The sequence below is a fragment of the Microcebus murinus genome, chromosome 11 (assembly GCF_040939455.1).
Source record: "Microcebus murinus isolate Inina chromosome 11, M.murinus_Inina_mat1.0, whole genome shotgun sequence".
NCBI classification, from domain to species: domain Eukaryota; kingdom Metazoa; phylum Chordata; class Mammalia; order Primates; family Cheirogaleidae; genus Microcebus; species Microcebus murinus.
This window is the reverse complement of record NC_134114.1, coordinates 37,235,373-37,262,177: the sequence shown is the minus strand read 5'-3', so window position 1 is coordinate 37,262,177 and position 26,805 is coordinate 37,235,373. Positions and strand designations below refer to the sequence as shown.

At 38.7% G+C, this 26,805-nt stretch overlaps 1 protein-coding gene across 2 annotated transcripts in view; it reads right to left on the bottom strand.

The window, feature by feature from the left end:
* Positions 1-3,093: 3,093 nt before the first annotated feature.
* Positions 3,094-26,805, bottom strand: part of ITGA2 (integrin subunit alpha 2) — a 108,920-nt gene continuing 85,208 nt past the window's right edge. Inside the window, exons 18-30 of one of the 2 annotated variants that reach the window (XM_012740411.2) lie at positions 25,345-25,455; positions 24,696-24,778; positions 24,129-24,270; positions 22,548-22,640; positions 21,892-21,968; positions 21,722-21,805; positions 17,406-17,508; positions 15,821-15,931; positions 14,438-14,542; positions 12,790-12,903; positions 9,506-9,595; positions 5,916-6,032; positions 3,094-5,454 (exon numbers count right to left, since the gene is read on the bottom strand). In XM_012740411.2, the coding sequence (XP_012595865.1) occupies positions 5,374-5,454; positions 5,916-6,032; positions 9,506-9,595; positions 12,790-12,903; positions 14,438-14,542; positions 15,821-15,931; positions 17,406-17,508; positions 21,722-21,805; positions 21,892-21,968; positions 22,548-22,640; positions 24,129-24,270; positions 24,696-24,778; positions 25,345-25,455 (1,311 nt within the window). In that variant the 3' untranslated portion in view covers positions 3,094-5,373. Of the gene's footprint in view, positions 5,455-5,526; positions 6,033-9,505; positions 9,596-12,789; positions 12,904-14,437; positions 14,543-15,820; positions 15,932-17,405; positions 17,509-21,721; positions 21,806-21,891; positions 21,969-22,547; positions 22,641-24,128; positions 24,271-24,695; positions 24,779-25,344; positions 25,456-26,805 lie in introns of those variants that run through there. The other variant, XM_076008018.1, reaches the window with a different exon arrangement.

The window sequence follows — 26,805 nt, the reverse complement described above, 5'->3', positions numbered from 1 at the left end:
AGCTCACAGCAACCTCAAACTCCTTGGCTCAAGCAATCCTACTGCCTCAGCCTCCCAAGTAGCTGGGACTACAGGCATGCGCCACAATGCCCGGCTAATTTTTTTTCTATATATATTAGTTGGCCAATTAATTTCTATTTATAGTAGAGACGGGGTCTCGCTCTTGCTCAGGCTGATTTCGAACTCCTGATCTCGAGCAATCCACCTGCCTCGGCCTCCCAGAGTGTAGGATTACAGGTGAGCCACCGCGCCCGGCCAAAATGGCAACTTTAAGACAGGTCTTCAGCAGCATTTCCTAACCTGCTCTGTGGGAAAACAAAAACAAACAACTAAGGCTCCTGTTCTTGAACATTTTATTTTTTAAGAAATGGAGTCCTGTTGCCCAGACTGGCCTTGAACTCTCAGGCTCAAGCAATCTTCCTGCTTTATCCTACTGAGTAGCTGGGAGTACAGGCCCCCAGCACCATACCCAGCTCTACCACGTTGTATTTTAATGTGAGATGTAAACCAAACACACTTATTCATAGTTGTGCTGCAGTGAGCTGCCCTTATGAGATGGTTCACCACAATTGGGATGGGCAGGGAGGCATGAGAGAGAACACCTGATAAATGAGTGGGAGACATTTGTGCATCTGTATAAATGGCAGCACTTACACACTTTCTACCCATCCTTTGCATTAATCTGCCATCCCCATAGTGATGGCAGCCTGTGAGCCCGATGTGTATCTTATTTTATAATTTCAGTGTATGCATTTTAGCATATCTAATTTTTAAATAAAAATATTTAAACTCTCATTCTTACTACCAACATTTTTAAAAAACACACAACTGTGCAGATGACTATGCTTTTGCATGTTGCAGGAGTTTGACGTTTTTCCCTCTGTATTCCTATCATATGTTTTATTTCAAAGGTTAAGTTGTGCTTCCCAAACATTAATGTAATTTGAATCACCTGGGGATCTTGTTAAACTTCCAGTTTGAATTTAGCAGTTCTGGGTGGCACCTGAGATCTGGGCTTTGTAACAGGCTCCTGGGTGATGCGCCTATCCATGGACCACACTTTGGGGAGCAAGGCTTTACTCTTAAGTCCATAAGCTTTGAAGGCAGTTTAAGACTTCTGCAAAACATGCTTGTGGTCAATGCTAGAAATGTAACAGACTGGATACCTATGGCTAGTTACATCCTCAGTCTTCTTAAATTTAGTCTTGAATGTCTTCTGGAGCAACTGAGTACATAAATATAGTAAAATGTGTAGTTGTAAAAATCAAAACCCAAAGAGAATAGGTTTATTTTCAAAACAATTTTAATGATATTCAATAATGTGGTATGAAAAGAGTGGTATACAATTAAATAAAACTTTTTCTGTTTGATTCTCTTCGATATGAGAAAGACAATTTATGTTAATTTCTACTCCAGTTTAATTTTTGTTTCTAAGAAATCAAATGATTTGTACAACTTGATATACAAACATGCATATATTTATTTTTATAGTTTTAGTGGAGAGAAAAAACAATACACATTTAATCAAAAACATCAAACATACTTATCACATCTTAAAGACTTATGCATTGTGTCTGAAGGAAAATATTCAAGACATTTCTTCTTTTAAAAATATACAATTCTACCATAGTTGTGCAATATATGCATTTATATTTTGACTGATTTCATCTGTCAAAATAAGTCAGATACATATGAAACTATTTACATAATGGCTACATTTTCATTTTTAAAGTTCAAAGAAGTAATATTTTCATTTATTTCAAAGTTCACCCTTATGTTTATCTTTCACCTCTAGATGCTTAAATTAATCTTTCAAATTGATTAAAACAGGTATGCCTGAGTGTACACGAAGGGCATAGTCCTAGAAAGTTGTGTATACAATTGTTTTATGTGCAAATTGAAATATTAAAGATGGATCTGGGAGCTCAGGTTAAGGAATTCTGTCCTTCTGTTTAATGTCCTAATTTATGAGATTTTTCATATATTGGGTTAAAGCTTATATCAGTATAACTATATTATAAAATTATACCTCTTTTAATAATTTTTAGTATAATCACTTGCAAGACTATAATAAATTGCTTTAGTTTTCCTTACTCTTCACAGTTAATAACTTTCACTATTTTACAGAACTAACATTGCCAGCTAGAAAAAATTTCTGTCCAGTTAGGAGCTATTACTTTGCTGCTGAAATGAGTGATGCACAATTTTAAATCTCAATGCAGTTTCTTCATCAAGCTACTTGACCAGGTTACTAGTTTATAATGCTTGTGTGGCAGCCATGAATGAAGCAACTCAGAAGTTTCATCTCATTCTATAGGCCTTGTCTGTACACCATTTATGAAATGGAAATTTTAACATGACGTCTTTTACAACCTCTACTCTGCTTACTTTTAGAGCAAAAGTATAATATGAATAGAAAGACATAACTTTCCTTTAAAAGAATGTTTTGTTCCCCTTAATTTCTTGAATAAATAGTCGCCTTTGCTTAAAAGTGCTTGAGAAGTACTCCTCCCAGGAGGCACTTGACAATGTCTGGAGACATCTTTTGAAAGTCACAACTGCGGGGGGAAGATGCTACTTGGCTTCTAATAGAGGCCAGGAATGCTGCTAAACATCCTAAAAGGCACAGGGTGGCCCTCGATGAGGAAGAAGCACCTGGCACAAAATGACAATAGTGCCCAGGTTGAGAAACCCTTCCCTAGTGTGAGAAGTGCTGTGGAGACAAGTGGCTAATATTTTACTTTATAGTAATCCAACTACTTCCTGGAAACTGTGTGGTGGAGGCTGAGTACTTAAGGCAAGGCTTAGCCAAAGTTGTCAAGCTCAATGTGTGTATGTGACCTTAGTTTAGAACTTATCTAAGCAAGGTGAGGCAGAGGAAAATAAAAGGACTGATGTGCTATATTTCTTTGCATAACACATTGGAAAACCAGTATGTATATATACAGTAGTTACATGGTTTGTTAAATATTATTTATCAACCTAATGACTAGTTTCTCTGTTCTTTTTAAATAAAAATTTTGGTTGGAATGAAACAGTGAATTCACACAGCTGTTAAAAGATTTGGGCTCTGGCACACCTAACTAGAGAATACCATGTTGTTTTTGCTATAAATTGTGTTTTGTTTTTTTTTTTTCCTTGTTTGTTTTGCTTTGTCAAACACAAAGTAAATCATTAAACAGTACACATAGCTCTGGACTGCTGACTCAGGCCAGGCCAGGAGGGCAGTCACGGCATTCTTATGCACATGACAGATATCTGTTTTCCTCTGACATCTTTCCCAAGTCAAACTCTTGGAGAATTTTTCTGTTTGTATTATAGGAAATCCAGGTGATAGACTTTTCTAACTGAAAGCATCACTGCTGAGCTCCAGCCCAGTCGTCCCATTTTATAATGAGGATGCTGAAGTTGATAGAGGTCGAAGACTTGTCCTCAAAGCTTTAGGTATGTAGTGTCTGATGTGAAATAGTTCCCATTGCCCTTTCTTGTGCTCTTTTCTTCCAACTCACTCCTAGAGAATGGGTGTGCTCAAGAATAGAGACAAGTAGAAATGGGTGGTGGTTCCTCAGTGTGGTCCATTTACATCATAATGACCGGGTGCACATTAAAATGAAGATTACTGGGATTTATCCCACTCTGACCAAATAAGAATTATGGGATCTACATTTTGAACCAGCCTGCCCAAGTGAACACTCTCTCTTATGGAAGTTTAAGTACTCTGGAACAAGACAAGCACAAAGAGTGTACCTGCTAATTTGATGGTTTCCAATGCCTTGCATGTAACTTCTTGCAAAATCCTGAGATGTTTTACTTTACCTTATTTACACTGCCTGAAATTCCAAAATTTAGAAATTCACTCAGGCTTATTTTTCTTACTTGTTTAGCAATAAATGAAAATAGCTCCCTGCAGTTAAGGAGTTTATACAGTAATTCACACAAGTTTGTGAATTAACACATTGACAGCCACACTAGAAAAAAAAAGTTTTTTCCATGAGGCCACGGTGTTTTATTACAAAAATAGAATAAAAACTTCAAAAACAAGATGATCCTTTTTAATTTAATGAAAAATTTGTTATTTTTTATTGTTTTCTGTGTGTGAGTTATATGTAACTTGAAAAATAGTTCTCGCAGCTTCCAAGGTGAAGAGACATGTGAGTTACATATGCTTCATGGGGCCTCAGGCTCAAAATGAGTGTGAATTAAATACAACTCACATGGCAGTTGATGACTTTTTCCCTCCTAATACCTAGTGTAGAGCAGCTGTCCCGAGGGAGTGGGAGCTTTGTGTGAAGGGGAAAGAAAGGTGGACAACTCTGGGCCACTGGAGAGGAAGGCAGGCTTCAGAGGGCTTCTATACTATAGGGGCCCCAGGAGGAGGGAGAGTGGTTCAGTAAGGGGAGAGGGACATTGCCAAAGAAATAACTCTTCTTTCAAAAATTCACTAGGTCCCTGCCAGCTACCTAATCAAGTCCTAAAAGAAAGCTGTTGTGCATCCTAAAAGGGAGAGGAAATTTCCTCTTTCTCTTTCCTCTGTCATAGTCTAGGCCTCCAGCAGGCAGGAATTGACCATAAATATTGTTTGATTATGTGTTTTAAGCAAAGTGTTGTGCCTTGGCCTCTACACTGCCCCTACCCCAACTTAAATGCAGATTTCCTCAGCAGGAGCTATACTCTAAACTCTGCTAAGTTATTCAAGCACGTTTTGACAATTAATGCGGGATGGGACTCTGAAGAGGCCGCTGTATGCTGAAAGGAACCAAGCAAATGTTACCTAGTTTATAAATTAAATTATCGCTTAAAAGTATCCTCTGTGGCAACTTTGGATGAGCAGCATAAATTAAAAAACAACCTGTATTTTCCCCCCTCTTGTTAATATCAATATTCATGATAATTATATATATATATGTGGAAGTACTTATGTATATATAATATAAATTTCATATGTATATTTATTATACTTCCACTTTTGTTGTTGCTGTTTACAGGCAAGCATTTTAAAGAGAGTATTTTTTTTTCCCAAAAGAAGTTGAGAAAGTTATATTTTCTTTAAAACTTGTCATGCTTGGAAGCATTTCATGATTCTGACACAATGCACATGAGAATGTAAACTCTGGACCAGCCAGTTTAAAGATTACTTTTTTCCCCCCTCATATAAAGTAAGTCTTTTACCCTTTATACCCCTACCCCCCACCCACAATTCATCCATTCCAAACTGACCTGCAGTTTCTCTTAAAATGCCAGGCTAGTTTACCTTTTTATATTATAAAAAAAAACACAAAAAACTGGGATTTTAAAAAGAAATCCATTCACACACACAGCAAACCCCGGCTGGGATGCTGCCAATTCCCACTGCGGTTATGTGCACTGGGTGGTTCAGCTGTTCAGCTCTGTGGCCTCGTCAATCTCATCTGGATTTTTGGTCATTTTTTTGTATTTTCTTTTGAAGAAACCGAGCTGTAAAGGTGATGGTGTAAAACTGTTACCACCCGCGGCGTATTTTGTGTGGTGCCTTTGACCCCCTTGCTGCCCACTTCCCCTGAGGCCCCCCTGGGAATCCCTGAGGCTCCAGAGTGTGGTGTGTGGACTGCTGACCTCTCTCTCTCACCCCTTTCCTGAGGAAATGTAGATCCAGAGAGTTCTGCTGAATTGCAGAAAGTTAAATTTCTCTTGAGTCTACATATCTGAAGCTGAACAAAATGCTCAGGGATCTGGGTGAAAAGAAGGTACAAAAGGATATAAAATCCTTACTGGTTGTTTTCAAAGATGTGAGTGAGAAACTGTAAACAAATTTGCATTTATTTTTTTTTCTCGTAATACGGGAGGTTCCATACAAAACCCAAGGCTGCTGTTTCGCAAGCAAATTCAAGACAGAGGCCCTCAGGAGCCTGTATTTTAAAATATGAAACTTTTCTTACCTTCCATAAAACTGCAACCAAGGCTAACAGCAAAAGGATCCCCGCAATTACACTTCCTACTATAACTCCTGTTGGTACTTCCGCTTTCTCATCAGGTTTCATTATTGTAAGGGGAATCTGTAAATATATGTTCACAATTGAGTTGTTAATTTTAGCACCAAAAAAAAAAGGGGGGGGGGGAGATGATCTAGTGCAATTCTCTAATTTTATGAAGATCCATGGTTCTAGACAGGTGACACGACTTTTTCTTGATGACTTTCCTCAAACATTGTACATTCCTCAAACATTGAACAACTTGTAGAGAAAATGCTCCTGGGAAGTCCAGGTAAGGAAAACAAACTTTCTGTTTTCTCCTTTTAACTACCTCAGTATTTTAGGCTGCATCTCAGATAGTTGTTTATGAGATAGGACTCCACTTTCTGCCATACATCACATCCAGGGAAAACATCCTGGGGAGAAAGCAAACAGCCTCGGGGAAGGGAGTCAGAGAACAAACTAATTAACTCAACTGCACTGTGATTAAACAACAACAACTTTGTATTGTGTTTCTAAAATACTGATTTCACTGAAATCTCATTCAAGGTGGATATCACAGGTTGAAAAGTAGAGATAGTATTTTAGGGCTCAACTTGACCTTTCAGCGATAAAGTTGTCCCCGAGGCTATTCAGGGTTCTTTTTGTCTGCTCCCTGGTAATCTATATCAGCCGGGCTGTAAAGATCCTAAGGGAAGGGCTGCCCTCAGTCTTTTTTTTTTTTTTTGAGACAGAGTCTCACTTTGTTGCCCAGGCTAGAGTGAGTGCCGTGGCATCAGCCTCGTTCACAGCAACCTCACACTCCTGAGCTCAAGCAATCCTGCTGCCTCAGCCTCCCGAGTAGCTGGGACTACAGGCATGTGCCACCATGCCTGGCTAGTTTTTTCTAAATATATTAGTTGGCCAATTAATTTCTTTCTATTTATAGTAGAGACGGTGTCTCGCTCTTGCTCAGGCTGGTTTTGAACTCCTGCCCTCGAGCAATCTGCCCACCTTGGCCTACCAGAGTGCTAGGATTACAGGCATGAGCCACCGAGCCTGGCCTGCCCTCAGTCTTAACAGGAAAAATGCATGATCTTTTCTTTAACTGGGGAAAGAGTGTCAACCATTTTCTTCACAAACTATTCTTAAAGAGCTATATTTTAAAGCAAAAGAAAGGAACAATCTCCAATTTCTGACATGGTTTAACATTAAATTGCAGTGGCAGATAAGCTGCTTTTTGTCACATAATTTATGGGCTGGGCTAAACTTGGAGCTGGCCTTGGTGACCGAATTTCTTCTAATTTGTATCTTTAAGAGCTAAAATAAGGAAATTAATGAATAAAGTGACTATTAGGTGATATGCCTACTTTTCTTGGGCCAGGCTTGTGGCTCACGCCTGTAATCTTAGCACTCTGGGAGAATCACTTGCGCTCAGGAGTTCGAGACCAACCTGAGCAAGAGCTAGACCCTATCTCTACCAAAAATAGAAAAAATTAGCCGGGCCTGTAGTCCCAGTTACGGGGGAGGCTGAGGCAGGAGGGTGGCTTGAGCCCAGGAGTTTGAGGTTGTAGTGAGCTACATGATCATGTGACTGTATTCTACCTAGGGGGACAGAGGAAGACTCTGTCTCAAATAAATAAATAAATAAGTCATATACTGCTTCTTTCTATTCCACAGCTTCCTAATCTGGGGTCCATGAACCCACAAGTATAACATTTTGTGGATCAGATTTTTAAGTAGTGGAGGGATTTAAATAAATGTAGCAATCACTTATCTACCTATAAAAATGTGTCGAGGTATTATTTATATTCAACACATTATTCAAAAAAGTATCCAGGCCGGGCGCTGTGGCTCACGCCTGTAATCCTAGCTCTTGGGAGGCCGAGGCGGGCGGATTGCTCAAGGTCAGGAGTTCGAAACCAGCCTGAGCAAGAGCGAGACCCCGTCTCTACTATAAATAGAAAGAAATTAATTGGCCAACTGATATATATATAAAAAAAAAAATTAGCCGGGCATAGTGGCGCATGCCTGTAGTCCCAGCTACTCGGGAGGCTGAGGCAGAAGGATCACTGGAGCCCAGGAGTTTGAGGTTGCTGTGAGCCAGGCTGACGCCACGGCACTCACTCTAGCCTGGACAACAAAGCGAGACTCTGTCTCAAAAAAAAAAAAAAAAAAAAAAAAAAAAGTATCCGAATTGTTTGGATTAAAAATATATTTCCATAGACACAAGTAATAGTTGGCTTCTGTTATTTATTAGCATTGCTCAGAGAAAACCAAAACACCAATAATCTAAAGGGTTCATTAAAGTTGCTTATTTGAATTTCCAATTAATATATTTAATACTGCTTTCTAAAAAACAAAGACTTCATCAGAGTTTCACATATTGTCTGGATGCTACATTTTTCTAAAGTGAGCTTTAAAAAAAATCCAAAAAAAAATATATTATTTTTCCCCTAGGCTAAATTCATAGCACTTTGAATTGAAGTCCACATTTCCTTTGGCTCCATTTCTGATTTTCCAGGCCCCTGCCTATGAAGAGAGGGTGTGGGCTTTCACTGAGGCTCCTACACCAGAAGCAGAAAAGCTTCCTCTATTGTGTGGAATCATTTTCCCTGGGACAAGAGTAGGGCAGCAGTGCTGTGAGCTCTACTCTCAGGCACTGAGTGAGGTCCAGAGTTCACGGGGGCCATTGCCTCTTTAAGTCTTTAGGCTGCAGCAGCGGACTAAGGCCAACTGCCAAGCTGGTCCTGGGGGCACAGTCTTGAACTGGCTTCCAACTCCTCATACAAGCATTGGGAGGAAAATGCTCAGGGCTCTGCCAGCAGATTAGCTGGGCATGGAAATCCCACTGTATCTAAATATGGCATATTCTAACCAGAGTTTCAGCGCAAAGGAAAATTGTCTTGTGCCAGCTCTTGGAACAGAGAGCCTTTGTTTTCTATAAAAGCACATTTCTTTGCAAAAGCTTTTTTTATGAAGGGGAGCATTTATAGTTTTCTAGAATGTAAGACCTAATGAATGGGCATGTCATATAGTGTCAGTATCTAATTGTAAAGAGTACTATGTAAAAAAAAAAAACACCCTATTTATTAAGCATGCTGCAGCACTTCTCTTTAAAAAATACTCTAAAATATAATTTATGATTTAAATAAGCATGATGTAGACTTTGCAGCCTAAGATCTAGACAGTTTTGTGTAAGCATAAGGAGAAAGGAAGAACTGGTGGTGCTAGTTTAGGGGTGGAGAAGAGACACCATGGAGTCCCAGATAAGAGAGGATCCCTTTTGTTGTGCCTTTCATTGGATCACTGCTTCTAGGAAAGCCAGGCTTGCCAACAGGGGTGGGGGGGAGGGTAAGGGGATTCAGCATGGAGGAAGACATAGATCACTGAACTTTGTGAGTAGCAAGCAAACCCTTGCCTCAAGTTTAACATAATAACCATCAGATTTTTAAAGTTTCAGTAAGATGCTTCTAGATACATGTAGATGAGAAGAATGACTATTCCAAGTTTTCAGCAATGGAATGCCTATCATAGACTCTAACTAATGCTCACCAGGAAGGGTGTGCTGCACTCACCGTGACAGTGTTATCTTCAATTACATATATCTGAGGGTTATAGGTGTGGATTTCTGCAGCCGCCATCAGCTGTAGTGTCTGGAAGGTTGACTGGAACATAAGAATAAAGAATATATTTTATTATAGCAGAATAAAATGCAGAAAGCCTATCATGTTTATAATTTACTTTTTTCCTGGTGGAAAGTGACAAGAGCAAATGCCAACTCTGAAGAGTCAAGAATTTTTGTGTGCTTAAACCAGTGCTATGTAATGTGACTGCTCATCAGAAGGACCTGGGGAACTTTTAAAACATGTAGATGACCAGGCCTTGCCACCCCAAATCAAACCAAATCTCTGGGATGGGATCCAGACATCAGCGGGTTAAAATATCTCCCTGGTGGGATTTGAACTTGAAAATAGAGTTGAAAAACAAGGGCTTAAAAGCGAATGTTTTTAATTGGGAAAGATCATAGTTCAGACTTTGTAAAACTTCATAATGAAGTCCGTGACATGAAAGAAAATTGCAAACTCGGTATTTTTATATACTTGCCTGAATAAGTCATAACGAAATGGAAAACCAACATTTAAAAGGGAAGAGAATTTTCCTTCTGGGTACATGTGTGTAAAATAATACTGTTTAAAAATGTACTTGGACTTGACCATGCATGTCAGCAGCAGACACCCTGAACTTTTTGGCATGTTGTGTCATATCAGTAATAATTTCAGATTTCCTAATTTTAAGTGTTTCTGTCAAATAACACTGGTTTGGGGCAAGCATATAGGAAAGACATATATTTTATGCTGATGTTATCATTAACCTAATATGAAATAATTTTATATCCATTCCTCCATCTAGTTGATCTAGTTACATAAAAAGAACCTTTTTCAATGGAAATGTTATTGATGTGTATTTTTCATTGTTTTTGTATTATCTATAATGCAGATATTGGGCCTGATGCATACTGTGAAATAGAATACAATGCTCAGATTTTAGAGCTACTTTTATATGCTCTGATTGCTAGGGCTCAGTTTTTCTGGTTACTAGGGCACACAACTCAACATACTCCATGAGGTAATTTGCTAAACTACATCTAGGTGCCAGAAAGGGAGAATGTATTTCCAAAAAGTGAGCAATTTATTTCTTTTCCACTGGGGCTCAGTCTCTGGTTACTCTTAATTTTCTCAAGATAGAAGATTGTATCAGAGGTTAACTCTGATTGCCAATCTCTTAAACATGTTATTGGGGGAACAGTAAGAGTATTGATAATGGCGTAAGTTTAAAAAACAAGTGGCAGTTAAGTGAATGCTGGCTTCATAGTCCCTGGAAATCAAAGATGAAAGAATTTTTCTTACAACACTCCCAGATAAGACCCTTCTCACAGGTACACGATACCCTGCAGGGGTAATAGGTAGAGGAAGGTATACCACACATGGGGAGAGTGAAGAAACATACCTGCTAGCATTCATCAAGGTTTTGCCTCACAAATGGCAGCCATACACTGACATCAATTTGGAGGCCTGAGCAATCACTTCATGGTGAAATTACTTGAAATGTTAAATTGACTTGGGCTACATCAGAAAAAGGGTGGCTACAAAAGGCAGTACATTAATGACTTCTAATACAGGAAATGAGAACCATATTTCAGACTGGATCTCCTAGGTGGTCTGAGAAATATCCACTTTGCTGTTGAAGTAGCTGAAAATAAGGTGGAGATAAACATTTGGCCTTTCATGAAGGAGGAAGACATGTAGGACTTGACATGCAACAACTCTCAAGGGTGGTTTCTCAGTGTGACCAATATAACCATGTGCAACAGCACAAATAATACACTTCCTAACAAGTTTGCTCCCAGAAATGAAACTGCTGCTTCTGAAGACCACTGGGAAGGTACTTTAAAAAAAAATCTCACAGTTGAAATGATGTAGCTTTAAACAAACTCAAGAAAATCCAAATGTATTTTGCAGAGCTGGGGTGATTGCATTTTGATGTGCAACAGTCACTGTTCATTCCTTCCCAGCTGGCAAAGTTTGCTATGAAAACATTTGTTCCTCAAATCCAAGGAGCCAAGAACCAGTCGGTAAAACTGAGCGCCACACTGCAGCAGCTGGGAAGGTGGTACAACTAAGAGCTTGCTTCATGTAGCATAGGATTTAGAATTGTCCTGATGCTGGGAAACAAATGCAACTAACAAGAAAACAAAATGAAAGCAATCAAGCAAAAATAAAACCCAACTCCTCACTTCCCCACTTTCACAATTCTGCATTTTTTTCCTAGCCTTTCACTGTTACTTTTTCTTTTTTTACTATGCCTTTCACCAAGAATATTGCTTATATTTTGACTCCAAGGACAAGTGTGGAAGTAGCTCAGTTCTCTAATCTCACACAAAAACTCTGTAGCAAGGAGTGGAATTTATTGGAAGGACCATGAAATGGCAAAATAAAAACAGAAGAGTCTGGTTGTAAGCACCAACTGATTTATTATTTAAAAAAAAAAAAATCCAGCGAGACCTACAGAGCCCCCCAGGAAGTTTCAGACTAATTTCTATTTTGCCACCTCAATCAGAGCCAGTGTTGGTAAAAGGAATGGCTGCCCACTGAAGCAGTCGGATTTAAAGAGGCCTGTCTATTCCTATGGTTTTGGTGCCAGACTGAAATTCTGGGTACCAAAATTCCCACTGAAAGCAAGTATCGCTATGGCAGACTCACACTTGCTATATGGAAAAACAACACTGACATTGTTTTGGCACTTCAGACATTTCGTGGGGATTGAAATGATTTGTACAGTAGTGTGCTCACTGGGCTCTTTCCATCAGAGAAAGTGTAAAACAGTAGAGCAGAGTGGTCCCCTGGCTCCAACATAGGGAGATGGATCTTTATGCTGGATTCATCTACTGGGCGGTTTGAGACCAGTCAATTAGCTGAGAGCTCAAGGAGTGAGACAGAGGCAGATATTTTGATTTGAGTGTGTGGAGGAGATGGGAAGATGGGGATAGAGACAAAACAGGCCGCCCACTGCAGCCCAGGACAGCAGAGGTGGCAATGACAGCATTCGCACAGGTGGAGCAGGTTGGCATGAAGTCTCAGAAGCAGACCCTTTCACGAGTGTCCCGGGTAAAAGGCATAGCCAGGTTGGGTGAGCACTGGAGAGGGATGGAAACGTACTGCCCTCCAGGGTAAAATGGCTCTAGGTTATTCGGGCACTGCTGACATTAGCCAGAAGACTAATTTTGTCAAACGGGAAGAACTACTTGACAGTGAAGTCTTACGTTTCCCAGCTATTGATAAATCCAATAAATGAAACTTACTGATGCAAAAGTCCCATTCCAAATTCTGGTAGACACATTAACAAAGTATTCTCCTTTCATGTGAAGGTCTTTCAGCCAGCAGGTAACATTACTACAGGAAGCAGTTCTACAGTTCTTATGGGGGAGTCAATAATAAAAGAGAGAGAAGATTAGTATGGACATTAAAAATAAATGCTAACATTTTACAAAGACAGATAAAACCCAGTGCTGGGAAGGATCTAGGGAAACAGGCAATCTCATGAGCTATTAGTAATCATAACCCTTCTTCAGTGAATTTTGGGACTATGTCTTAAAATGTGAAAAGGGCACACCCTTTGCCCCAACTATTTCCTGCCTGTATAGATAGCCTCAAGAGATAATCAGGAATGTGTGGAACAAAATACACCAGCCTGTTTATTACACTACTATTTCTAGGAGTATAAAAACCTAAAAAAATCCCCAAAATCTATAAATAACTCGCTTAGCAACAATGTACTAGTTACATAAATTATTGCACATACATAAAATGTGCTACAATTTAGTTATTAAACCTAATGATAAAAATAGATTCTTTAGATTTATAAAAAGTTGACAGTAAAAGGGTCAGTGGTTTCAGGGGTTGGGAACAGGGAGGGATGAATAGGCAAAGTACAGAACAGAGGATTTTTAGGGCAGTGAAAATACTCTGTATGATACCATAACAGTGGATTTTAAAAACAAGAAGAGTGATCCCTAATGTAAACTATGGACTTTGGGTGATAATGATGTGTCAACGTAGTTCCATCAATTGTAATAAATGTACCACCTTGGTGCAGGATTCTGACAGTAAGGAAGGCCATATAGGGTGTGTATGGGAAACTTCTGTACCTTCCACTCAATCCTGCTGTGAACCTAAAACTGCTCTAAAAAATAAAGCCTATTTTAAAAAACCTGTGACATACTGGCCTACATCAAAGGCCAAAAGGTAGCATGGTCCATTTATGTTAGAACATACATATATCTCTTTGTGGATGAATGCACATTAAAAGAAACAAGATTTTATTTTCCTATTTTCCCTATCCTTCACAAGATAACACAAGTGCAATAAAAAGAAAACCAAGAAAATTTCAATGCTGTTCATCAGGAAGAGCTGTGGTTCGTTTAGGGTTTATTGCTTACTAAATGCTTACTTATGTGAATACTTAATATCTGCCAAGCACCATGCTAGATGCTAGACTAGTCTCTTTCCCAAATAAGAGTGCATAGCTCAGGAGCAGGAGATAATAAAATATTTTAAAACACAGAAGGGTAGCATATTTAGCAGCTAAATAAAAGACATCAGTGATTATGTGGAAAAGGGCTTTAAGGGGCTTCCATTTTGAAGTGCTTATCCAGTTCCTTTAGAGCTCTTTGCAATGGCTTCCAAAGTGCACAAGACATAAACACAGTTTCACATGAGTCCTTTTGATGTCATGAAGTCTGGAATTTGAATTTTATAAGTAATGGCATAACTAATAATTGTAATAACCTATATTTGATCATGTATTTTCTAACTCTGGATTCATGTAAGCCATCAAAGGCAAAATAAGAAAGCTCTGTACTATCAGCTGGCTGGAGAAGAGAAGTGCTTTGATTCCAGGTAAAACAGTGACTTGATAAAGGGAACTTTCACACCTTAATCTGTCCTTACCAATTCTTTTGTGTGCCAGAAATTTTCACTCTTGAAGGATACAGAAGAAGAAGTTTGTCCTATTTTCAGTGGATTGATATCTGCATTACAACTGATGTCACCAGCCTACAAAGAAGAATACCCAATCAGATTTAAGAAGCAAAAAGGTTTCTGCTATTCCTTTTAACATGTTAGGAAATCCTACTGTCACATGTTAGAGTAAGAGAGTGGCCGTTAGGCTTCTTTCAACTGCGCTGACCTGGCCACACTCCTTGTAACCACTAAGGTAAACTGTGAGGTATTCAAATCCTCCTGATGTGATTCAATGAGGTGGGCTGTAAGAATAGCCCATATGTGGCCAGACTCAGTGACTCATGCCTGTAATCCTAGCACTCTGGGAAGCTGAAGCAGGAGGATTGCTTTAGGTCATGAGTTCCAGACTAGCCTGGACAAGAGCGAGACCTGTCTCTTCTAAAAATAGAAGAAATTAGCTAGGCGTGGTGGCATGTGCCTGTAGTCCCAGCTACTTGGGAAGCTGAGATAAGAAGAGGTTATAGCTATGATGACACTACTGCACTCTACCTGGGGCAACAGAATGAGACTCTGTCTCAGAAAAAAAGAAAAAAAAAAAAAAAGGTAGCCCATATGTGCTAAGGCAAATTTGCAATAGCAATAGACTGATTTAATTTGGGGTTGTTTTCTGTGGAACATTTTAGGATTCTGATTTCCTATAGTCCCTTATGCACACTACAGGAATAACATGACTGTAGAGCCAGCTAAGTGCTGGGCTAAGCGTGAGCCAATGTCAAAGGACTTGACTAGAGTAGTACTTCCCAGTTCAGGTTGCATGGTAGAACCACATGGAGAGCTTTTAAAAAAAAACACCAGTGTTAGAGTCTTATCTCTAGAGATTCTGAGTTAATTGCCTAGGGTGGATCTGGGCATCACTCTTATTTAAAAAGCAAGCTGGGTGATTAAAATGAGCAGCCAGGGTTGAGTATTACCAAGAGAAAGTCCAGGCTGGCTGCACGAAGACCAGCTACTAATTGTGCCACAGACCTACTATGCTCCCACCATAGGTTCAACTTCTCATTTCCTAATTTTTTCTTAATAGGGTCCATCAAAATCAGATCCTCAACTGGCCCAAATGGGGCTTTTGGAATAATTTCTGCCACCTGTAAGTCCCTAGACTCAGATACTTGTTTTCTCGTAACAATATTCTGCTTCTAATATGACATTAACTGCTAGCCAACTGGCACGCAGGATGCATAGGGATTATTTTCTGTTTACATGTGTAAGATGTCAACACAATCACCCCAACCTCATCGGTTATTTTCATCTTGAAAGTGTACGTGTTTTCATCTTGAAAGTGTACGTGTTTATAGATAGTTTTGGTATCTTTACCTGGTCTGTGTGCACCGCAGTCACGTACATCAGTGGATTCTTCTCTTTGGTGTACTGGGGGATGTGGATGATTACAGATGCCATGCTTACTGGAACACTTCCCGTTGTTACCTACATAGGGATTAAAACATGCTGGTATTGCTACAGGATGTACAAGATGCAAGGAAAGCCATCAGTAACCCTTGTGTTGAGGAAGGGCAACTATAAAGTGGTAAGCTTGAGTCTATATGAAGGTGACTGATCACTTTATAGGCATATTTGGGTCTTTCTGTCTCACCTCTTAATGGAAAAAACTTAACATCTACAACTTCAATGGGTAAATAATTTGTGACTTGAGAGATGTGGCATAAATGGATAAAAGCACCATCTGTGGAGTTGGGCTGCCAGGAAGTGGGGTCCCACTCTACTGCTGGCAAGCAGTGTGGCTTGGGCAAGGAATTTGACCTCTCTATGCTTTTTTTTCATTTGTAAAATAAAGATAATGAGAAATTCAGCAGATTATGCGCTGATGCAGGGTACTGATACAGTATCTGTTCTCAATGGTGGGGTTTCCATTCTAATTGGCAGTTCTCATACTCTACTGGTTGTTAAACATTTTAAATAACATCCCTAGGAATAGTAGTAGACCTAACCTCATAACTGACTTGGGAATTAAATGGGGATAATGTACATAAAGTGCTTGCTACAATGGCTGATACTTAATACACTATGAATGATATTTTATTACTACTACAAATTGATTGAAAGAACATAGTTGCCAAATACCATTCACATTTTATAAATTCTAGTATCTGGATCACAAATCAAAATACTTTTAAAGATTTTTTTTAATCACAAAACTGTAACCTTGTAATGAACTAGTAAAAATGTACAAAAATAAAATGGTATTGGCCTAGAGTGGTAGATGAATTCTTTTTACTTTCCGAAGTTCTGTAACTTTATTATATTACAGAATATTCATTCTTTCACAAATTAATTTCCCTTTATGTAACCAATCATCTTTAGATTAATAACTGCTTACTAATACCCAATAGAATTTGATTCAAAGATATTTTTAGATACTACCTAGTATGAGTGTACAAACCCCATATTGGTATACAAACAGTAAACTTATCAAACAGAAATGGTATCCAAGTTTAAATTGGCATAATAATTATATTCCAAACACATTTACCCATAGCCATACCACTATAGTAATGCTCTGTTGATTGATGTTGAACGTTTGCCTTTAAAATATATCAATTATCCCTTACCCAGGACACATAACTACGCACAAATCCAGTTGTTTACAAATCTATGATCTATCCTAGTGGTTCTCACACTGTGGCACCTGAACCAACACAGAAGCATCACTGGAGAACTTGTCAGAAATGCAAATTTATAGACCCATCCCAGACCTACTGAATCAGAAACTCTGGGAATGAAGTCCCTGTAAGCTGTGTTTTAACAATTGCTCCAGGTGGTGAAACTTTGAGAATCATTGGTGTATTCCAATTTCCTTTTACTTTATTATTCTCTTCCCAAACTCATTTCTTTTCTTCCCCCTTTCTCCTGGATTTGTCACTCTTATGACAGGCTTACCCACCTTAAGGGAGAAGATGAATTTTGGACCAATATCTTCAAAATTATGCACAATAGAAGGAACCTTCCCATCCGAGGAGACTTCATAAAAATTTATGTCGGTGGATCTGTTGGATAATGGTCGTAAAGCCAGATATTTTAGTTTTACTGTTGTTCTCAGAGCTTAATATTTCTTTTATTTAAGTATCTTATAGCTTATAAGTAAATTTTAATTTTAGTTACAAAAGCACTAAATGAAAATAAATGCTTGTTAATGGCTTATGATCCAATGTATGTTTCAAATACTAACATAAATTCCTTCCAAAACAATCCCTTCATGGGCTTTCTGCTGAGAGTCTGTACATTATAGGTTTATCAGTTGTCAAATTTCTAAAATAAGTACAAAAGTATTACTTTAGAACTGATAGTAGAACTCTTCTCAAGAATGCTGTTATATTGACTGGTGTGTCAATATAGTGGACTCTTAGCCTGTGCTGGCCAGATGAATGGGCTTATAAGCCAAGGGTTTTCCACTTTGTGTGGCTGAAATACCATGATAAAAGTACTGGGTACTAGCTCCTGCTAGTACATCCTACTGGATGTCTGTGAAATATGGTATACCTTTTATTTTTTTAAATTCCTTCTTCCTATCCTTCTCTAGTTCCAAACCAACTCAAATAGTTTAGGTCTGAATTGGGGTTGGTCAATCTGTTTCCACCACTAGAGACCACTTTTAAGATGGTTGACCCAGAAGTTTTATTAGACCAGACCTAAAGGCTTTGGACTGATCCTGGCCCTTTTGCTTGGGATTGCCAACTAAGATCTGCAAGCAAAGCGATGACTAGGTCAGAAGACCCCCCACAGGACCACTCAGACTAGAATGAAACTGGAGACCTCACTTCTCCTCACTCATTTCTGGTGCTCTGAGGTGGGATTCCAACCGGGGTAGCTTCTTTGGGTGGGGATTAAGGGGCAAGTAGTGAGAATGGAGTCTGAGAAGCTCTATGTACATTTTTTTCATTTATTCCCACTGGACAATTTATCTTAATTATAGGATATTGATTTTATTTCTTTAAAAAACTGAGCTACACATTTTCTGAGAGAGAATTTGTTGTTTTCTTTACTAAAACCTCATCTTTTTTTTTTTTTTTTTTGAGACAGAGTCTCACTTTGTTGCCCAGGCTAGAGTGAGTGCCATGGCATTAGCCTGGCTCACAGCAACCTCAATCTCCGGGGCTCAGCGATCCTACTGCCTCAGCCTCCCGAGTAGCTGGGACTACAGGCATGCGCCACCATGCCCGGCTAATTTTTTGTATATATATTTTTAGTTGGTCAATTAATTTATTTCTATTTTTTTTTGGTAGAGACGGGGTCTCGCTCAGGCTGGTTTCGAACTCCTGACCTTGAGCAATCCGCCCGCCTCGGCCTCCCATAGTGCTAGGATTACAGGCGTGAGCCACCACGCCTGGCCCTCTCATCTTTCTCTTTTATGCCTTGAAATTTTTTTCCAAATTCTCTAAAGGAAACTATGTCATAGGGAGATTTGAATAGATGTGGTATTTGTCAAGTTTATATATGAGAGGAAACAATGATTTGTCAGCCTTATGTGGAAAATGGGAATACTGACTAGTCTTGAAACAGAACGCTTGGTATATGTGCATGAATTATTTCCTTTGCTTTCCAGATGATCTTTGTGCAAGCTCCTAAAAAGGACCAGTTTCTAAATTAGTATGTTCTGCTTTTGCATCTTAAAGAGATCTGATATTTTGCCATTTGTTACTTAAGTGTTCTTTAAGTTACTTAAGTGGTCATCAATATATTTGTGGTAGCAGTTAGCTATGCTGGGGGGGTGGATCTTGAAGAAATAATACTATTTAACTATTTCTCACCCATAATATTTGTACAATATAGCTTCACAGTTATGTAGTATCAAAGTTGTTGCTAAGGGTTACACTCAATAAATGGGTAGGAAGTTTTTTCAAAAGTTTGCAAAGATGTCTATTAAAAAAATATATTTTTTTGCAGCACTGCTTATATGATTAAACACGAAATAAAAATGCAAAAAACCCACATATTTCATTAATATTGGATTGGCTACATAAATTATGATCCAGCCAGGACTAGCATAATATAAGTTAGATCTATGTGTCCTGATATGAAAACTTCTCTAAGATTACATAAAAAGCAAGATACAGAAGAGTGTTTTATGGTTCCTTCTGGACAAATAGAAAGTGTGTGGACACGTATGTGTATGTATATGTGTGTGTGTGTTATATGCACACAGCCTGGTAGAAAAGCAAACCCTGTATCTGGAAGGTATTCTGAAAACAGTCTTAGTCTCCTGTAGGGAGTGGAACAAGGGAAGGAAGGGAGGGATGACCTCACCTCTCATTGTGTATCTTTCTGCAATGTTTGGATTTTCTAGATAGTAGGATTAAGAGCCATTTTAGCTTTTGTACTTTATAATTCTTCATGTTAAATGTTTTAACTATATCATATATTTTAAGGACTATCAGCATATGTTAGAATCCAAGTTACCATCACAAAAATACATAGCTAAGATATTAATTAGTAAAAGTGAAGTCCCATTTCAATCTTATTTCCTGTTAAAATATCTGAAAAATGCCAGGTGTGGTAATTCATGCTGGTAGTCCCAGCCCTTTGGGAGATTGAGGCGGGAGGATCATTTGAGGCCAGGAGTTTGAGACCAGCCTGGGCAACATTGAGAGACCTCATTTCAAAAATAATAAAAAATATTTAGCCAGGCATAGTGCCACGCACCTGTAGTCCTAGCTACTTGGGAAGCTGAGGCAGGAGGATCGCTTCAACCCAGGAGTTGAAGGCTGCAGTGAGCTATGATGACGCCACTGCATTTCAACCTGGACGATGGAATGATACCCTATGTCTAAACACACACACACACACACACACACACACCCCTAAAAAAACTGGCCATGGTGGGAAAGTGGAATGATTTAAGGCTGCATATACAAAAAGTATTTAGAGGACAAAAAAGAATCAATGTAAGTAAGAAGAAAAAAAATCCAGATAATGTGGCAGTATCAATCTCTTTGGTTGCATTTGTTTTCAGTTACTTATTTTAACAAGTGACGGTCCTTTAAAGTCTTCAGTTACTGATGAATTTTTCAGAGATGAATGACTTGGACTGTCTTTTGCTTCTTCTTTACTGTTTGTAACTCACTTAATACAGAAGCATTCTTTTCATCTCTGCTCATGTGTCTTAAGCTCTAGACATGATGACATATTTTCCTTTTTGTTTTTGCTCAGAGATCTTTCTTGGATGATCTACAAATTTCATGCTTTTTAGGGGCTAGGGAGATGTAGTAGAAGTTGGAAAAACCTGCTGCCATGGACTTCTTGGGAAAACACTGCAGCATATTTTTCAGGGGCCATTAATCCATGCTGGGAAGCTGCCTCAGTGTTTCACCAGGTAGAGAACTCTGGTCCCCCGACTTGGCGGTGGGCATCTCTGGTGGCCCATGCACCTGCATAGCTGTGCTCCAATGTGTTTGTGTCATGAGCTTGCTTCACTTCTAAGTGTGAATTAAGACAATAACAACCCTTAGTACCCATAGTACGTGTATGTTACCCACTTCCCAAGACACCTGTTTCTCTGAACAATTCAAGATAGCTGGTCTCAGCCAGTACCATTTTGACAACTGCTCTCAAGTTCACTTGTTTTGGGCAGGCAAAGTAAGGGAAGAAAGCATTTCTTGATGGGTGACCTCCTTCGGAAAACCTCTCATTTACTCCCGCTTGGAAGAAAACCCCAATTTGTTTTGTTAGGAAATTCTTTATGCAGAAACTAGACTAGATCTAAACATTCAAACTGTGACTAAATCCAATATTTTCTGTGGACCTACTATGTGCAAAGCATTGTGCTTAGGGCATCAGTTTCCAGGAACGGGGGATACTGCTTGAGATCTGATGTACAGTAGGAATTGGGCAATGAGAAAAAAGTGCCAGCAACTTTCAGGACCCTTGAGCGTCCTGTTTGAACATCTTGGGGAGGTTTGTATTAATAGCTCCCCTGAGGGCCTGCAGAGGAATGTGCCCATTACATGTGGCAAAAGGGTTATTTCTCTGCCTTTCTGGTGCTTCTCTCAGTCAATAAACCTAAAATCACTCAAGGTTTTCCTAGAGACCAATCTATCTGCAGATTCCTGTTTTAGTTGACAAAGGGGAAACATTTTAATTCAAATTCTTTAGTTAAGAACGTACATATAGAACGTACATAGAGAACTTCTTTAGTCACGAGCAAAATGTGTTCTAAACTTGGAGTAGTGTCAATGGTAATAAGGTCTCCATTGCTTCACCTACCTTGTTAAGTGAATTTCAGCATCATACAAAAGAGGAACTTTGAGCTTGACCAAATTATCTGCCTTGTTTTCTTCTTGGCTTTCACTATTGAGACAAGCATTAGGAAATTACTTAAAGAAAAATATTATAAAAGCCATCCATCATCAATTCATGACTTCATTATGTTTTACCTTAAGGCTTGGAAACTGAGAGATGCCTGATTTTGAAGGTTTTGAAGATTGAAGTCGAAGTTAATAGTAAAAGTCACCTATATATAAAATTAAAATTTATCAATTTATGATGCTTCATACTCAGGGGCCAACATGAAAAACACCCCACATTTTCCATAAAAGTAAACTCACTCCAATTTGATTCTGAATTTTATGTACTTTAGCTTTCAAATTTGTAGAATATCATTATTTATTTTTCCACCTTGCTTTAGCATACATCACTTTAGAATTAGGAAAGCTTAACTTTCAACTGACACATATAAGTCATCCAGGCACATACACTTGTCTGAATTTGAAAGCTTTGTGCTGACGTGAAACAAATGATCTCTGTGACTCTGTGTACAGCATTTTGACCAATGTTGGTCAATATATTCAGACAAAAAGAACTTTCTATGGTATGTGTGCTATTTGGAATGAATCATATGGGGGAAATCCCACTTTTATTAATAATTTAAAGAAAAACTTCAGATATTAAAAGTTCCTCTAAGTATGTAGCCAGTTATTTTGTCATGCCCATCACATGACGATATCTAACAAAGAGGATATGTTGTGTTGGTAAATTAACACGAGTGCTGAGGAGGGGCTCACATGGATTTGAGGATAAATACAAGTCATACCTGCTGTTGCGTATTTAAAGCAGGGTAGCCTACGTCACAGGTAACAGACTTCTGAGATGAAGCAACCTGGCATGTTACTTCTGTCCCATCAACCTAAAACAAGACCAAGGAAACAACAGAAATCAATTACCATACAACACGTGTGTGTGTGGTGTATGTGTGTGTGCGCATGCGTGCGCTTGTGCACATGGTGAAAGAGGTACAGAGACATTTAAGCAGTAAGGTTGGTTCACATTGAAATGGTTTATTAGCCTTCAAGACTTGAAATCTACTGTCCAGGTGGCTAATATGCTGTTCTTTTTTTTGTTTTGTTTTGTTTTGAGACAGAGTCTAGCTTTGTTGCCCAGGCTAGAGTGAGTGCCGTGGCGTCAGCCTGGCTCACAGCAACCTCAAACTCCTGGGCTCAAGCAATCCTCCTGCCTCAGCCTCCTGAGTAGCTGGGACTACAGGCATGCACCACCATGCCCAGCTAATTTTTTCTATATATATTAGTTGGCCAATTAATTTCTTTCTATTTATAGTAGAGACAGGATCTCGCTCCTGCTCAGGCTGGTTTCAAACTCCTGACCTCGAGTGATCCACCTGCCTCGGCCTCCCAGAGTGCTAGGATTACAGGTGTGAGCCACCGCGCCTGGCTATAATATGCTGTTTTTATTGCTAACAATAAAAATAACCAGGACACCCAACAAGCCAAAAAAAAGAGATTAAATACTAGAAGTTTTTCCCAGAAGGAAATCATAGCTTTTATATCTTAGAAGCTTTAAACTAATATTTAGAAATGCTATTTTTAGGAATACCTTTCTCTCAATATATTTTAAACTTGCATTTTTGAGAGAAGGAAACAAAATCATATGTTGGTGTTAATATTTTAAATAATTTAAAGGATCTTTTTTAGTTTTCTTCCATTTCTTTTTTCTTTTTTCCACTTTAAGTAGTTGCCATTTGGCATAGGACATTTAAACACCAAAAGTCAGGATAAGTTTAGAACTCTAAATCTTTTAAGTTCATATTAACATATTACCTTTAAACTACATGAAACCATTGTTTAATCTTTTGGAAAACCTCAGCTTTTCCTTTTCTCCTTTTTCTCTTCATCGCTTGGCGATGAGAGAGAAGGGACCAGGGGGCACTCGTGGTCAAGTGTGTTCCTGGTATAGTGATCAAGTCAGCATGATTAATTGGCTTTGCTGGAATGCATCAACTTGGCAGTAGCAAGACCTGTGGTTGCAAAGCTGGGACTAAGCTTTGGAACTCAAATGTCTCAGAGCAAGTGCACAGCATCAGCCTGGACCATGACAGCCTCATCACACTGATGGCTCGAGAAGGCTTACGGGAGTGTCTAGATACTGCTGCCAGGTCTCAGGATAGAGGAAAAACTGACCCAAGCTGTGAAGAAGAATTGGTGTAGATACAGAGCCAGACTATGTTCTCATGTGGTTAACTCGTCGGAAGCCACAGAGTTAGGATGGATCATGCTGAGGGTTAAGGTGCTTCTTCAATAACTTAGAGGATGTGGAGAAGACAGTGATTGATAACAAGTATGAAATGCAACGGTATTAAGTTCAGGGTGTCATAACATACCGGCATAGAAAATGAAGCAAAAAACAAGTTGTCTGAAAAGTCAACAACAATTGCAGTGTTGTATGCACTTTCCTTTTTGTTTTTCACTGTTACTAAAAATGTTAACCTTTTGTTTTGGTTGCTGACAATAAACGGTTGTTCCCTGTTAAAAGTAAAAAGAAAGAAGAAAGACATTACGATTTTTTTTTAAAAAGGCCAGTATTTAAAACTGTCACTCATGTTAAAAGTATATTCTTTAGATTTCTTTAGAATACTAAGAAAATTGCTCAATAATAAACTATCTTTAAAATGATACTAACAATAAATAAGTAAATGCTTTTGGATATTCTCCTTAATTTCTACTACATTAGAGGAAAAGAAACCATTCAAATGCAGATCATTTTATTTCTTATTGTTTTACTCCCATGTGTATGTATGAATAGAAATTGAAATTTAGTTTTTAAAGGGCTTTACTATTTATGAATGTTTCCTTTGTATAAAAAAACTCCATAAACATTCATTTGAATAAAATAATCTAGTATCTCTTTTATTTCTGTATTTTACACTGAGCTTTAAGGTAAAACTCACTGAGCTGCTGGCAGCTGTTGGACATTTAGGACTAGATCAGAGATGCAAAGTCCATCATCACCACAGTCTTTATGGAAAGGAATCTACAAAAAAGAAAAAGAGATCCATACATTTGCTCTTGGGTTGAAAAAGCAAATTTCAGAAGAATACATACAGTACAATTCCATTTACATAAAGTGCAAAACCATACAATGTTTTAGGAATATACGTGTTGAGCAAAACCACAAAGTAAATCATCAATAAACACAAAATTCAAGATAATGATTTGCCTGGGTGATCCAGGTGAAAGTGGATGTGATGGGGGAGTGACATGCAGAGCTTCATAGGTATTGGTAATATTTTATTTTTTAAGTGGGTGGTGAACACAAACTGTGTGCTTTATTTTTATTTATTTCTTCAGCAAATATTTATTGAACACCTATGGCGGGCCAGCCACTGCTCTAGGGGCTGGAAATAGAGCAGTGAACCAGAAAGACAAAATTCTCTATCTTTGTGGAACTAAATGGCCAGTGAACTGAACACATGTGGAATTGTATTTCATTTTCAAAATTAAGAATTTAAAGGCTATGTCCTAAGTATCTTTCAAACACTACTACAGTGACTGTGAAACTTTGTTAGCCTAAAGCCAGGAAGGGCAAGCTGCACTTACACTGAAGACCTTGGCAGTCTCAGAATAGGCTTCCAGGGCAGGACTAGTGCCAGGGCTTTCCAGGCTGATGTTCACACGTAAATCCAAAGGGTTGACAACATCAGAGGGCTCCTAAATACACACACAAAATGTATTAGGGCTCAGCAGCTTAAAAACAATAAAATGAACACAAATGCGTCTATAATTAAGAACACAGCTCTCAATTATATAGAATATCCTTGTTTTGAATGGCCAAGATTATTGCTTCTTCTCTTCTGTCCTGATTTCTGTTTTTAGCCTCTCTAATGCAAGGAACTTTAGGAGACAGACTTGAGTCCAGTAAAAATCTGAAACGGCGATTCTTAGTTAAACTCATCAGTAATCGCATTATTTATGTGCAAGTAAATGTAAATGTTTGGATGTTATTTCCAGTTTTAACACTCCCAAGACTACTATGTCAGTACCCTACATCCTTCTAATTTCTATTGCCAAGATTTAAGAGTCCTTAGGTGTCCCTGCTAAATCTCTGGAAGAGAAAATTATGACCTAGAAGGGAAGGTGCCCAGAATGGACTTCCTTCCTTAGACAGAACCTCACTGCTCTACAAAATCCAATAAAGGTGACTTCCATATCCTAAAGCAAGCTCCCCAACTTTTGGCCCTAGCTGTGTCTCCCCTTTCATACAAGATGATGCATGTATCACTCAGTTGTCATCAAAGCCAGCCCTCCACCTACAAGTGCAACTTCTCCACTTTGCCTCTAGTATCGCGCGCAGAGGATTTGCTGTATTCCAGGAGACATGGCCCCTTCCAGTTTTTGAGGCTTTCTGTCTAATGAAAACGTAAGAATGCCAAAACAGGGTTGAGAAAGTCATCTAGCAATCTTCTCATAAACCTCTTCCCAGTTCTTGTCAGGAAGAAACCATGTCTATTCAAATGATAAGCTTAACATTCTGCCTTTTCCTGAGAAGTGGTATTTTTAGTATTATTTAGTCCATTCGCAGGACCTACCCCTAAGTCTTGAGCCCCTTGGCAGGGGGGAATGAGGGGGACTCTATTCACAGGGCAGCTGCCTGACTACGAGGAGATGCTTCTCCAGCTGGCTGCAGCCTTAGGACTAGGATGGACTTTAACTGGCACTGATGGCAAATAGTAAACAAGGTGTTTTTTTTTTAAAAAAAAGAAAAACAGCCTGGCTCTCTTTGCTTCCCCAGTATGTATAATTATACATGTAATTTGATCCACTACTTAGCACAGGATGGGAGAGAATGGAAACGAGCTTTTTTTTTTCTTTCAAGAATCTATAATTGGCACCTTAACAACAAAAAAGTCTTCACAAGCAACCTTCAAATTGGACAATAAATTAAACAATTGGTTTTAATTCATCTAACTATTAACTTTTATGTTTTTCCAACTCTTAAGAGGAGTAGAGCATTTCTTGAAGACTGATCTCTGTACCATCCATCTACATCAGAGACATCTG